This window comes from Hypanus sabinus, chromosome 18 (assembly GCF_030144855.1).
Source record: "Hypanus sabinus isolate sHypSab1 chromosome 18, sHypSab1.hap1, whole genome shotgun sequence".
NCBI lineage: Eukaryota > Metazoa > Chordata > Chondrichthyes > Myliobatiformes > Dasyatidae > Hypanus > Hypanus sabinus.
Genome location: NC_082723.1, coordinates 23063927 through 23076668, shown reverse-complemented (window position 1 = coordinate 23076668; position 12742 = coordinate 23063927). Strand labels below are relative to the sequence as shown.

At 41.0% G+C, this 12742-nt stretch overlaps 1 protein-coding gene across 4 annotated transcripts in view; it reads left to right on the top strand.

Moving 5' to 3' along the window:
- Nucleotides 1-12742, top strand: part of ralgps1 (Ral GEF with PH domain and SH3 binding motif 1) — a 733240-nt gene that overhangs the window by 223039 nt on the left and 497459 nt on the right. For all 4 annotated transcript variants that reach the window (XM_059993861.1, XM_059993857.1, XM_059993858.1 and 1 more), the window contains 2 exons: nt 5954-6061; nt 7696-7746. In XM_059993861.1, coding sequence (XP_059849844.1) covers nt 5954-6061; nt 7696-7746 — 159 coding nt within the window. The remainder of the gene's footprint in view (nt 1-5953; nt 6062-7695; nt 7747-12742) is intronic.

The following is a 12742-nucleotide window of genomic DNA, read 5'->3' as shown; positions in this document are numbered from 1 at the left end:
TACGTACCAGTTTCTTCCCCCAAGCTATCAGACTCCTCAATACCCAGAGCCTGAACTGACACCTTACTGCCCTATTGTCCTGTTTATTATTTATTGTAATGCCTGCACTGTTTTGTGCACTTTATGCAGTCCTGGGTAGGTCTGTAGTCTAGTGTAGTTTTTTTTTCTGTGTTGTTTTTTTACGTTGTTCAGTCTAGTTTTTGTACTGTGTCATGTAACACCATGGTCCTGAAAAACGTTGTCTCATTTTTACTATGCACTGTACCAGCAGTTATGGTGGAAATGACAATAAAAGTGACTTGACTTGACTTTAACTTGAATCTCTTGTATTCAAGATCTAAGTTGCATGGGTTTATGGTGAGAGGGGAGGGATTTAAAGGGAATTTGAGGGGTAGCTTTTTCAACCCTGAATGTGGTCAGTATTTGAAATGAGGTGGCTGAGGCAGGTACATTAACAATATTTCAAAGATACTTGGACGGGTACATGAATAGGTGAGTTTTAGTGGGATAGGTAAGTGTTAGCTTAGATGGAAATCTTAGTTGGAATGGGCCATGGAATGGTCTAGGACGGGGGTCGGCAACCTGCGGCTCCCGAGCCATTTGTGGCTCTTTCACCTCTGTGCTGCGGCTCCCTGTGGCTTTGGGAAATAATTGGTCAGTATTTAATTAAAATGTATTTTATGTTAGTTTGTTAGCTTTTGAAATGTAATTCTAAATTTGAAGATTATGGTGATCTTGTACAATCTAAGTGTGGCGACACATTTCCTGGCACATCCGAAACGGCTCACAATTAGCCAGCATTCCGGCTAAGGGAGATAGCCTACGGGGGTTTGTGAGTACGCGTCTTTTGCAGCATCTGCGTCCATGGGGGCTGGGTTGAGGGAGGCTTAAAAGCAAGGCTGTTTAGTTCGAATAAAGCTATCTTTGACTGCAGTTTACTGACACCGCTACAACGTGTTTTTATCGCTGGCTGTCCAGACGGAAGGTGCTGAAACGCTTTGTCGCGTGTCTGGAAGAAGTGAAAACTTTCCTGGGCAGCAAAGGGCTCACCTTTCCTGAGCTGGAACAGCCAGAGTGGCTGGAAAAGCTACACTTCATAGTAGACATGACAGCGCACCTGAACACGCTGAACACAGCTCTTCAGGGGAAAGGACGCACAGCCCTGCACATGTTGGAGGATGTTTTGGCATTCGAGCGCAAGTTGACAGTGCTTGCCAGAGATTTACAGAAAGGCACATTGTCTCACTTCCCCAATTTGAGAGAGTTCAAACAAGGTCACGACATGATAAATTCGGAGTATTTACATTCTGCAATCATCGCAATGCAAACATCGTTTGGGAAACGCTTCTGTGAGTTCAGAGAGGAAAAAAACACATTATCCTTCCCGGTCACTCCCTTAAGCATCGATCCTTCCCTACTGAATACGACTGCATTGGCAGGTGTGAGTCAACCTGATCTTGAGATGGAACTGGCCGACATAGCCGACAAAGACATATGGGTGTCCAAGTTTAGACGCTTGACAGCAGACCTTGAAGATGTTGCCCGTCAGAAGGCCGTTCTTGCTCAGAAACACAAATGGAGTGATATTGAAAACCTTCCAAAACCGGACAAACTTGTGTTCGAAACATGGAATGCTATGCCTGACATTTATGTAAACATTAAAAAGTATGCGCTTTGAGTCCTGTCGATCTTTGGATCCACATATGTAAGTGAGCAGGTGTTCTCCAACATGAACTTTATTAAAAACAAACATCGCGCACGCCTCACAGATGACAGCTTGCGATCCTGTGTAAAGATGAAGGTGACGTCATACAGCCCTGATGTGCAGACGCTGTGCGCTGAGGTCCAGGAGCAGAAATCCCATTAACCAAGTATGATAAATATTTTAATTGCCTATTATTTTATGTATATTCATATTTTTTCATTGTTCAGCGAAATAGTCCTTTTATTTTTCAGGCTGACAGCTGGCTGATGTTATTTTTGGTTTGCTGCTGGCGGAAAATTTAAGTTCGGTGTTTTTCATAAATACAAGAAGGACTCAAATAGACATTGAGTATTTTACTTAAAAGTAACTTTCAACCCAACTTCTTTTTTTCGGAGTTCAAAATGTTTTTGTTGCATGCAGAAATGTAATTTCGTTTTCTCTGCAGGAGTTCATCAATTTCATAAATGCAACACATTATAGTTTGTTTATACATAGCATAAAGGCAAAAAAAAACGTTGTATGCAGTGTTATTTCATTTTAAATGTCAAACGGGTTTTGCGGCTCCCAGTGTTTTCTTTTCTGTGGGAAACGGGTCCAAGTGGCTCTTTCAGTGGTAAAGGTTGCTGACCCCTGGTCTAGGAATAGTCTGTGACTCTGAATCATGCAGATTGGTAAGTTAATTAACCACTGTAAATACCCTTGTGTGCAGGTGAGTGAAAATTAATGGAGGAATGTGACTTGTCCATCAGCCAGCAGCAATGCAATGGGCTGAACGGCTTTATTATCATAAGGAAATATGGAAGTAAGAATGTTAGCTGGATTGGGAATCAAGGTGAGGTCCACCTGAGTGGAACGGAACCGAACATGGCTGGACTCTTTTGTTCTTGTGTTTTATATTCTGTTTTTTATCACTTGTTTTGCGATTTGTTCACTTCAGTGTGTGAGGGGAGGGGGTCTTTGATGTTGTCTTTGCTTCGTGGCAATCTGTAAGAGGATGAGTCTCAGGGTTGTATACCGCATATGTACTTCGATAATAAATGTACTTTGAATCTTTGAACCTTTCACCATTACTGAGGGCACCCGCTGGCAAGGAAGGGCTAGTCAGTTGGCGAGCATGGACTGATGTATGACAACTGCCTTCCTCTGTCCTGCCCCGCAGTATTTGACTTTGTGTTTTCATGTCAACATTGGCATTTTTTTTTCAAATTGGCTTGTGATGGAAAGTGAGTTTTCACTATTATCTTTGCACTGGCTGTGTTTCATGCATATTGTGGGCAATACTGTTCATGAATAGCTGACAGTTTCAAGTTTATTTGTCCGTAGGAGACTAATGAAATAGAGAGAGTCTTCTGACGTTCCTCCAGAGGACAGGTTTCCTGGCTAAAGTCAGCAGACATGCTGTCACAGGCAATTCCATTTAGAGCCCTTACATGCTAAATAGCACCATCATCACCGGGTATAAAGCAATGTATCACACACTCTCTGAAGATAATAGTTGCTTTTTGTTATACTTTTGGGAATTACTGACCTTTTTGCTCTTAATGTCCTGTTTTGTGCTGTTTGTATGATTTGTATTCTGGGTGAACCTACGTGCCTGTGATACTGTTGCAAACAGCTTCCTCATTGCACCTCTCCCTCACTGTTGAAGTTGAGGGCTTTGAGTTCCTACACGTGAGATCAACAATAGCCTGTCCTGGTCAAAGCTTCATAGCCAAGAAATCTCACTAATGCCTCTGCTTCCTCAGAAAGAAATTCAGCACATCCCCATCGATTTTTACCAGTTTTTCTCGCTGCACCGAAGAAAGTGTTCTGTCTAGACAATAGCAGTTTGGTTTGGCAACTGTTCTGCACGTTACCGCAGAGAGTTGTGGACAAAGTTCAGCCATCATTCTCTTCCATCTGCCCAAAAGCAAGTGCCACCAGGCTCAAGGACAATTTCTGGAGACAACCCCACTGTTATCAAAGCCTTGCATGATCAGATGGACTCTTGACCTCACAATCTGGCATTTGTTATGATCTTACACTTCATCGTTTACCTGCCATGCACGTTTTCGGAAGCCTTTGTGCTTTATTCTGCATTGTTATTGCTTTATCTTATTCCAGCTCAATGCACGGTGTAATGAGTTGATCTGTATGAATAGCATGCCAGACAAACTTTTTACTGTATTTTAGTAAATGTAAGAATATTAAACTAATATCAGTGCACCATACTTCTGCATGTGATGATACATTTGACTTGGAGACAAAAGAGATAGCAGATGCCAGAATCTGGAGCAACATGTGAAGTGCTCGAAAAACTCAGCAGGTCAAGCAGCATCTATGGTGGGGAACATTCAGTTGAGGTTTCATGTTGAGTTCTTTCATTTGGTTCTGATAAAGGGTCTCAGCTCAAAACATTGACTGTCCATTCTCCTTCACAGATGCTGCCTGACATAGTCATAGAAAACCCAGGCCCTTCGGCCCATCCAGTCCTTGCCAACACATTTAAGCTGCCTGGTTGCATCAACTTGCACCCAGACCATAACCCTTCATACCCCTCCCATCCATGTACCTATCCAAACTTCTCTTAAGTATTGAAATCAAAATTGCATTCGCCACTTGTGCTGGCAGCTTGTCCCACACTCTCACCACCCTCTGAGTGAAGAAGTTCCCTCTCAGGTTCCCCTTAAACTTTTCACCTTTCATCCTTAACACCTGATCTCTAGTTGTAGTCCCACACAACTTCAGTGGAAAAAGCCTGCTTTGCATTTACCCTGTCAATGCCCCTCATAATTTTGTACGTATCTATTAAATCCCACCGCAATCATCTATGTTCTAAGGAATAAAGTTAAAAGCTATTCAACCTTTCCTTGCAACAGAGGTTCTCCAGTCTTGGCAACATCCTTGTAAATTTTCCCTGCAGTCTTTCAATCTTATTGACATCCTTCATTTAGGTAGGTGACCAAAACTGTACATAATACCTCATTCTTTTCTGTTCAAATCTTTTTATTATTATTATTCATAGATACACAGGTACATCGAAGTAACAACACTTACAATGCCTCAAAAAAAATTATCTTAAAGATTGAAAATTTTTGTGAATTAAAAACAAAACCCTACTAAGCAAGAAAAGTGAGGGAAAAAGAAGAACCCATTGAGGGCGCAACCCCGGAGCCACACGCCATACAGAAAGCTTCCAACAATAAACATCAAACCGCCAACAAGAAGAAAAAATATATCAAAACAAAATTTACACTTAGATCGTGGAGGAAATCTATCAGTTAACTGAAATGATAGTAACAAGCAAATGAGCCCCATCTCTTGTCAAAATCAAATAAAGGTTCAAAGGTTCGACTTCTAATTTTCTCCAAATAGAGACACAGCATCACCTGAGAGAACCATTGAGACAAAGTAGGAGCTGATATATCCTTCCATTTCAACAAGATGGCCCTCCTAGCTATCAATGTAACAAACACAATAACATGTTGGTCAGACAGAGAAATACCATGGATATTTTGAGGAGTTATTCCAAAAAGCACAGTCAATTTATTAGGTTGTAAATTGATTCTAAGTGCTTTAGAAATTGTCGAAAAGACTGACTTCCAGAATGGTTTTACCATAGAATGACCAGAACATATGTGTCAGTGTGGCTAGTTTTACATCTATCACAATACTTGTCAACACTGGGGAATATTTTAGAAAGTCTCTCTTTCGTCCAATGGTAACGATGTACAATTTAAAATTGAACCAGTGAATGACTAGCACAGACCGAGGAAGAGTTAACCAACTTAAGAATCCGCGTCCAATCTTCCCATATAAAAGTCAAATTGGGTTCTTTCTCCCAGTCCTGTTTAATCTTAAGTAAAGGACGCTTATTCCATTGTAATAATAAATTATAAACCTTTCATCAAGGGGTTCGTATTCATAATAGTATCTAACAAGTCAGCCTCCAATATGTAAGGAAAATTACTTAAATACTTCAAATTAGGCTTCACCAACATCTTATACAACTTCAAAATAATACCCCATCTCCTGTACTCAGTACTTTGATCTAGGAAGGCCAATGTGCCAAAAGTTTTCTTTACAACCTGTCTACCAGTGACGCCACTTTCAATGAATTAGGAGCTGGTATTATGGACATTCTGCGTTCCTCCAGCGCATTGCAATAACTTTGACTTCACTTGACTCCATGTAAGTGAATTTTATAAGAAAGATGATCAAACAGATGAGTTGAAGTTGTATTTAAGTCTTCTTCCTTGTTTCCCACAGGCCAGCAGCAGCTCCGACTCTCTCGATGGGCAGTATTCAGACTATGCTATGAAAAGTTATGACGCGGTTGTATTTGACGTACTTAAAGTGACCCCCGAAGAGTTTGCGGTAAGTAAACATGATGCGTTATGTGGTGTGATATCCCAGTTCTGTATGGCCTGAGCCAGTGTTTTAGAATTTTATTGTTTAGCAGCATGTATTTCTTGGTCCACTAGCCAGATATGAAATCAGTTCAAAAGCTGTGATATTGAATAGAAATATGACGATTGAAATACTACCGGAAAGTGACTTGTCATCCAGGGAAAATATTATACTGAATGCAGTAAAATGTTCAGCACAGACTAGATGGGCCTGTTTCTGTGTAGTTCTTTATGACTATATGATACTCTAAATCAGGGGTTCCCAACCTTTTCTGTGCCATTAACCGAGGGGTCTGTGGACCCCAGGTTGGGTACTCCAGCTCTAGATGGTACTCTGTGTTTTGTGACTTGAGTGTAACGGCAAAGATTGATCCAAAATCAAAGCAAAACAATTGCCTGCGACCTCAGATGGAGTTCTTATACTTGCATGGCATGCCCACGGCTCCAATGATTGTGCTGATGAGTCGAATTCCTTATTTTGTTCCTTCATTAGCAATTAGCAATCATACCTTTAAGCATTATTGAGCGTTATCTCAGCAGTCATCTCCACGGTCCCAAGCTAGAAATTCCCCGAAGTAAGCATGGATGCGAAACTTATTCCCTTCGCTCCTACCTGATGTGACTAGTACAGTGATGCACATAATAAATGCTCAGGACATACGCTGAGCAAAGATGGAGAGCAAAGTATTTATATGCCATTATCTTTATAACCTGGGCAATTGTAAGAATTGAAATTGGACCGTAAGTATGGACTATAAGCATCACAAAAGACCAGGTAAGTGCTGGGCAAAGTTTGCAAGGGATCACACACTCATGGTTGGTTGTGATCATGTGTTTACTGTCCTCAATGCAGGTGGAAACTGAATGAATCGTCTCTTTCCAATCAAAATGAGACAGATATTTATGGGGAAAATAATTTGCAATTATGGGGGGTGGGGGTGATGCGGATGATAGGGAATGGTTGTGATAGGATTGGTCTAGAAAAGGCTTGGTGGGCTGAATGGCCTGTCTTCTGTGCTGGAATGATCTTAGACTTGAGAGCTGATCTTTTTTCCCCCGATGAAGGGTTTCGGCCCGAAACGTCATCTCTATCTCCTCCCATAGACGCTGTCTGGCCTGCTGAATTCTGCCAGCATTTTGTGTTTTTATTTATTTCCAGCATCTGCAGATTCACTCGTGTTGTCTACGCATTCTTGAAGTAGGTTCTCAATGGAGCACCCAACTCCAACCGATGTGTGTCCTTCTAAAATGGCAAATTGTGTGGAACAACTGGAGATTTTCCAATCTGTACTCCAGGCAGAAGGAGCCTGAAGACTGCAAATGGTCATTGGAATAATTGGATTGAAATAACATTTAATAAATGTAGTTGTTTCAAAAAAGTTGTTTAGTGAATCTTCGCTCAATGAAATGTGGATTCTTTCCTACAATTCTGCAGTGATTGCAAATATTTGTAACTAGAACTGCTCTTAAGTCTGTCTTAGACACAAAGTTGGTATCAGGCCTGAAAATCTACAGAAGGTGGAATGTTTCTGGAATATTGTGCCTGGAGCAAAAAAACCCCAGAAATCTTAACTAAATTGGTCATTTTCTTTCGTGTTGCAGAGCCAGATTACTTTAATGGATGTCCCAGTATTTAAAGCAATCCAACCTGAGGTAAGATGAAAGTTTATATAGGAGATTGATTTTTGGAAGGTGGAAATCAGGGGTTGACATTGACATTTTTATTGTTAATTAAATTTCTGTATTGATTGGAATAATTTCACTTTTGCTTTCGTTTCATGACTGTTATTCATAGAGGTAAGTTCCAAGAAATGTATTTCAAGGAGATATTTAAAAATATATATCAAAGTAAAGACCCAGTGTAATCTTGGGATGGACTTCAATGGTTACGGTTTGAATAATTTCTTCTGCTCTATTATTATACGTTCCTATGTATAATAATGTAAACTTGATGAGGTCAAACATCAAGTCCGAAGTGAGACAGATATTCTGCTTGCGTAGCCTCCAGCCTGATGGCATGAACATCAATTTCAATAACATTCAGTAATTTCTCTGCCCTCCCTCCTCTCTTTTTTCATTCCACATTCCAGTTACCCTCTTACCTCTTTTGTTCTCAGCTGCTCATCACCTTCCGCTGATACCCCCCTTCCCCTTCTTCCATGGTCCACTCTCTCTCCTCTTCTTCTTCAGCCCTTTACCTCTTCCACATATCATCTTCCAGCTTTCTTACCCCACTCCCACTCACCCACCTTCCCCCTCACCTGAGATCACATCATCTGCCATCATGTACTCCTTCCCACACCATTTTATTCTGGCTTCTGACTCCTGTGAGGGCGGCAGAGGGCAGAAGTAAGTGTAGTTGCTATTACTAAGGAGAAAGTGTTTAGGAAGCTGAAAGATCTGAAGGTAGGTAAGTCACCTGAACCAGATAGACTGCACCCCAGGGTTCCGAAAGAGGCAGCTGAAGAGACTGCGGAGGCATTAGTAATGATCTTTCAAGAATCACTAGATTCAGGAATAGTTTTGAAGTACTAGTAAACAGGAAATGTATCTCCACTCTTTTAGAAGGGAAGGAGGCAAAAGAAGGGACAGTGTAGGCCAGTTAGTCTGACTTCAGTGGTTGGAAAGATGGTGGAGTCCATTATTAAGGATGAAATTCGGAACACTTGGAGGTGCATGATAAAATATGCCAAAGTCAGCATGGATTCTTTCAGAGGAAAGTTACCTGACGAAAGTTACTTGTGATTCTTTGAGGAAATAACTGACAGGATAGACAAAGGAGTGTTAGTGGATGTTGTTTACTTGGATTTCCAGAAGGACTTTGACAAGTGCCACACATGCTTAGCAAGATAAGAGCTCATGGTATTACAGGAAAGATACTAGCATGGGAGAGTGGACAAAGAAGTAGCAGATGGAATATAGAGAACTGGATGGTCATGCAATTTGGTAGAAGGAATAAAGGCATAGACTATTTTCTAAATGGAAAGAAAATTCAAAAATCTGAGGTGCAAAGGGACTGTGCAGGATTTCATTAAGGTTAATTTGCAGTTTGAGTCAGTGGTAAGGAAGGCAAATGCAACATTAGCATGTATTTCGATGGTTCAAGGATATAAGAGCAAGGATGTGATTCTGAGGCTTTATAAAGCATCGGTTGGAATGCACGGAGTATTGTGAGTGGTTTTGGGACCCTTAGACGTGCTGGGATTGGAGAGAATCCGGAGGGGCCTCAAGAGAATGATACTGGGAATGAAAGGGTTATGTATGAGGAGCACTTGATGGCTCTGCTCCTGTACTCACTGGAATTTAGAAGAATAGGTGGGGGGTGATCACTTTGAAACCTGTTGAGTACTGAAAGACCTAGAGAGAGTGGATATGGAAGGATGTATTCTATAGTGGGTGAGTCTAGGACCAGAGGGCACAGTCTCAGATTAGTGGGGCATCCATTTAGAACAGAGGTGTGGGGGAATTTCTTTCGTAAGAGGGTGGTGAATCTGTGGAATTAATTGCCACAGGTGGCTGTACAGGCCAAGTTATTGGTTGTATTTAAGATGAAGAATTAATTTTGATCTTCATAGCATCAAAGGATGTATTGTTTCATTTGATCAGTCACTTTTCAAGTGCACCTTCTTACCATTGCATTGACCCTTTGGGCAACACTAACAATCTTGTCCATCCAATGGAATTTGGTTCAATGTGAAATATTTGAAAAAAGTGGAATTTGCTAATTGTCCATCTGTGGAATTTGTTTCAAAATGTAAACAACTTTTCATTAAACAGAAACAATTGCAGAGTTGTGTCCCTGTTAGAGAAGCAAGATTAGTTTTGGATGGTAGTGAGCACATCAAGGCTGAATGTGACTCTTTACAATCCGCTTTTGAATACCAATGCTCTTCCAATTGTGTTTATTCGTTGTATGGGGTCTTTCCACCATTAGGAGCCACATCGTCAACTGAAGAGGTCCAAAGCTCAAGAGTTGATGCTCTCAACTGCAATGCCTCTTTGGTACCCTAAACTACAATGGTGGTGGGGGGGGGGGGGGGGGAAGGGTTGGTGCAAAGCACAGTAGCACCAATAGGGTTTGATTCCTGCTGCTGTCTGTAAGGAGTTTGTATGTTCTCCCCATGACTGCGTGTGTTCCTCTGGATGCTCAGATTTCCTCTCATGTTCCGAAGATGTATGGTGTTCTGCGTTATTGAGTTGTGGGCATGCTGTGTTGGCATCAGAAGTGTGGTGATACTTGCAGGCTGCCCAGCGCAATTCTCGCTGATTTGATTTGGCACAGCCAATGCATTTCACTGTATGTTTCAATGTGCATGTGACAAACAAAGCTAAACTCTTCTTTCCCCTTTACATGTTGTTTTAAACCTAACCCTTTTGTCCAAGCTTCTGATCACCTGTTCTAACAAGTCCTTATGCTGAGCAGCATCTGTCTTTATTCAGCAATGGTCCTATAAAGCAGCCATTTTCAACGGGGGTCATTTGGCCACCTTGGGGGCCCCGGCACATTTGAAGGGCACCACTGACTGAAAACTGTGAGAAGTTATCTCAGATATCAGAAACCTAGATATCTTTCAGAAACTTAACTTGTTAAACAAGACCTTACAGGGCAATAACAGTAACCTCGTAGATTGTAAGGAAGCCATTGTTTCTTTCACTAAGAAACTCGAAGTCTATTGCCACAATATGGGACGTCGGGAATTTTTACCATTTCCAAACCTGAAGACTATTGCAGAGGCACTGAAGGACGATGACCTTACAGTTTATGTGAAACATCTCAAGCAGATACACACAAGCACATGCAAGACAGATTTAATGACCTGTTAAATCTCGGTATCCCGGATTGGATTTTGAATCCATTTGAAGTACAACCCACCCAAGTTGAGGCAGAAACTCAAAAGAGTTTGATTGATCTTCCGAGTGATATAACGGCACGTCGTCAGTTCAGTCAGTTTCAAAAAGATTTCTTGATCAAGAGTGATCTGCTGAATAAATTTACAACACTGTGGGGAAAAGCCCAAAGATTTTTTATTAACTTTCCCTCAACATATTTGGTTGAGAGCATATTCTGCAAGGTAGTTTCCTTGACAAAATCCAGGAACAGAACTGATAACGCAATAAGAAGTGACCTCCGACTCTCATTGTCTAATTTGGAGCCCGATATCATGAAACTTGTAGAAAAGCACCAAGCTCAAGGATCGCATTAGGCCCGATAGACGTTTAATTTCATACAGTCTTTTTTAAAGTTTTGTCCAGTATGTTGGAATGTTCATGTTTTCTCGGTGTTCAATGATAAATGATTTTCTGTCTATCTGTTCGTGTTGTATCCCTGTTTGAAGGTTCCCTGGAACCTGAGGAGAGCTCCTAAGGGGGCCGTGGCCAAAAAATGGTTGAGAATCACTGCTATAAAGCACGTAGGGGCATTTGCACATTTAAGGAGTTGTCTTACTGTATGCTTCTGATGATAATGCCAAGAGACGTGACTGAATTTCTCACCCTCTTCAGTAATCCTTAAACTTCCATGTCACTGTATTCAACTCTGTCTCTGTGTCTGAGGCAGTGTGGAAAGTGACGATGTGTCTATTACAGAATTATTAGCTCCATCAATTGTGGGTCAGTTTTAAGGCAAGTGGAAAGCATTCTTGAAATGCCTTCCCTGTTGAAAGGCCCAGATAGATTGGATGTGGAGAGGATGTTTTGTATAATGGTGGAGTCTAGAACAAGAGGACATAGTCTCAGAATATAAGAATGCCCCTTTAGAAAGAGATGAGAAGGAATTTCTTTAACCAAAGGTTGGTGAAACTGTGGAATTCATTGCCACAAACAGTTGTGGTGGCCAAGTCATTGGGTATATTTAAAACAGACGTAGATAGGTTTTTGATTAGTGAGGGCATCAGAGGTTACGGGGAGAAGTCATGAGAATGAAGAAAGCTGAAACAATCCTAATTTTAAATCCAGATGTATAAAATAGAGTAGCAAAGAATTCTGTTAAACATTTAAATGCGTAGAAAAATTAGTCCTCGGAGTAGTGAACCTCATGATAAGATAGATTAGAAGGATCAGCATTGATCAATGTTGATGTTTATTATTGGATTTTCTTCCCTCAAACTATTCTCTAAATCTCCAAGATGCTTAATTTAACTTGATCTTTGACAATCTGTCTCCTTGTAACCCAGCACAAGACACTCTTCATCAGACCTCCTGTGAGACGCTTAAGGACATTTCCCTCGTTTGGGTGTTGCTGATTGTTTTCAGGATTGCTGCTAAGTTAGTGATGCCAGTTGGTGAACTCCCAGCATTATCACTTACTTGATGGGTTTACCTTCACCAGAATTGAGCTATTTAACAAGATGGGCCATTGTAATTTTCTCATTGAAGAAAAATAGTTTTGTCATTTATTACTTTATTTTATCTAGAGATACAGCATGGTTACAGGGCCTTCTGGCCCAACGAGCTCGCATCACCCAATTAATCTACTAACCTGTATGTCTTTGGAATGTGGGAGGAAACCCACGCGGTTACTGGGAAAACATTAACTCCTTATAGACAGCGACAGGAACTGAACCTGGGTCACTGCACTGTAATAGTGTTACACTAACCACTGCACTATCATAGTTCAAATAGTTCAAGTTTAATTGTCACTCAACCATAC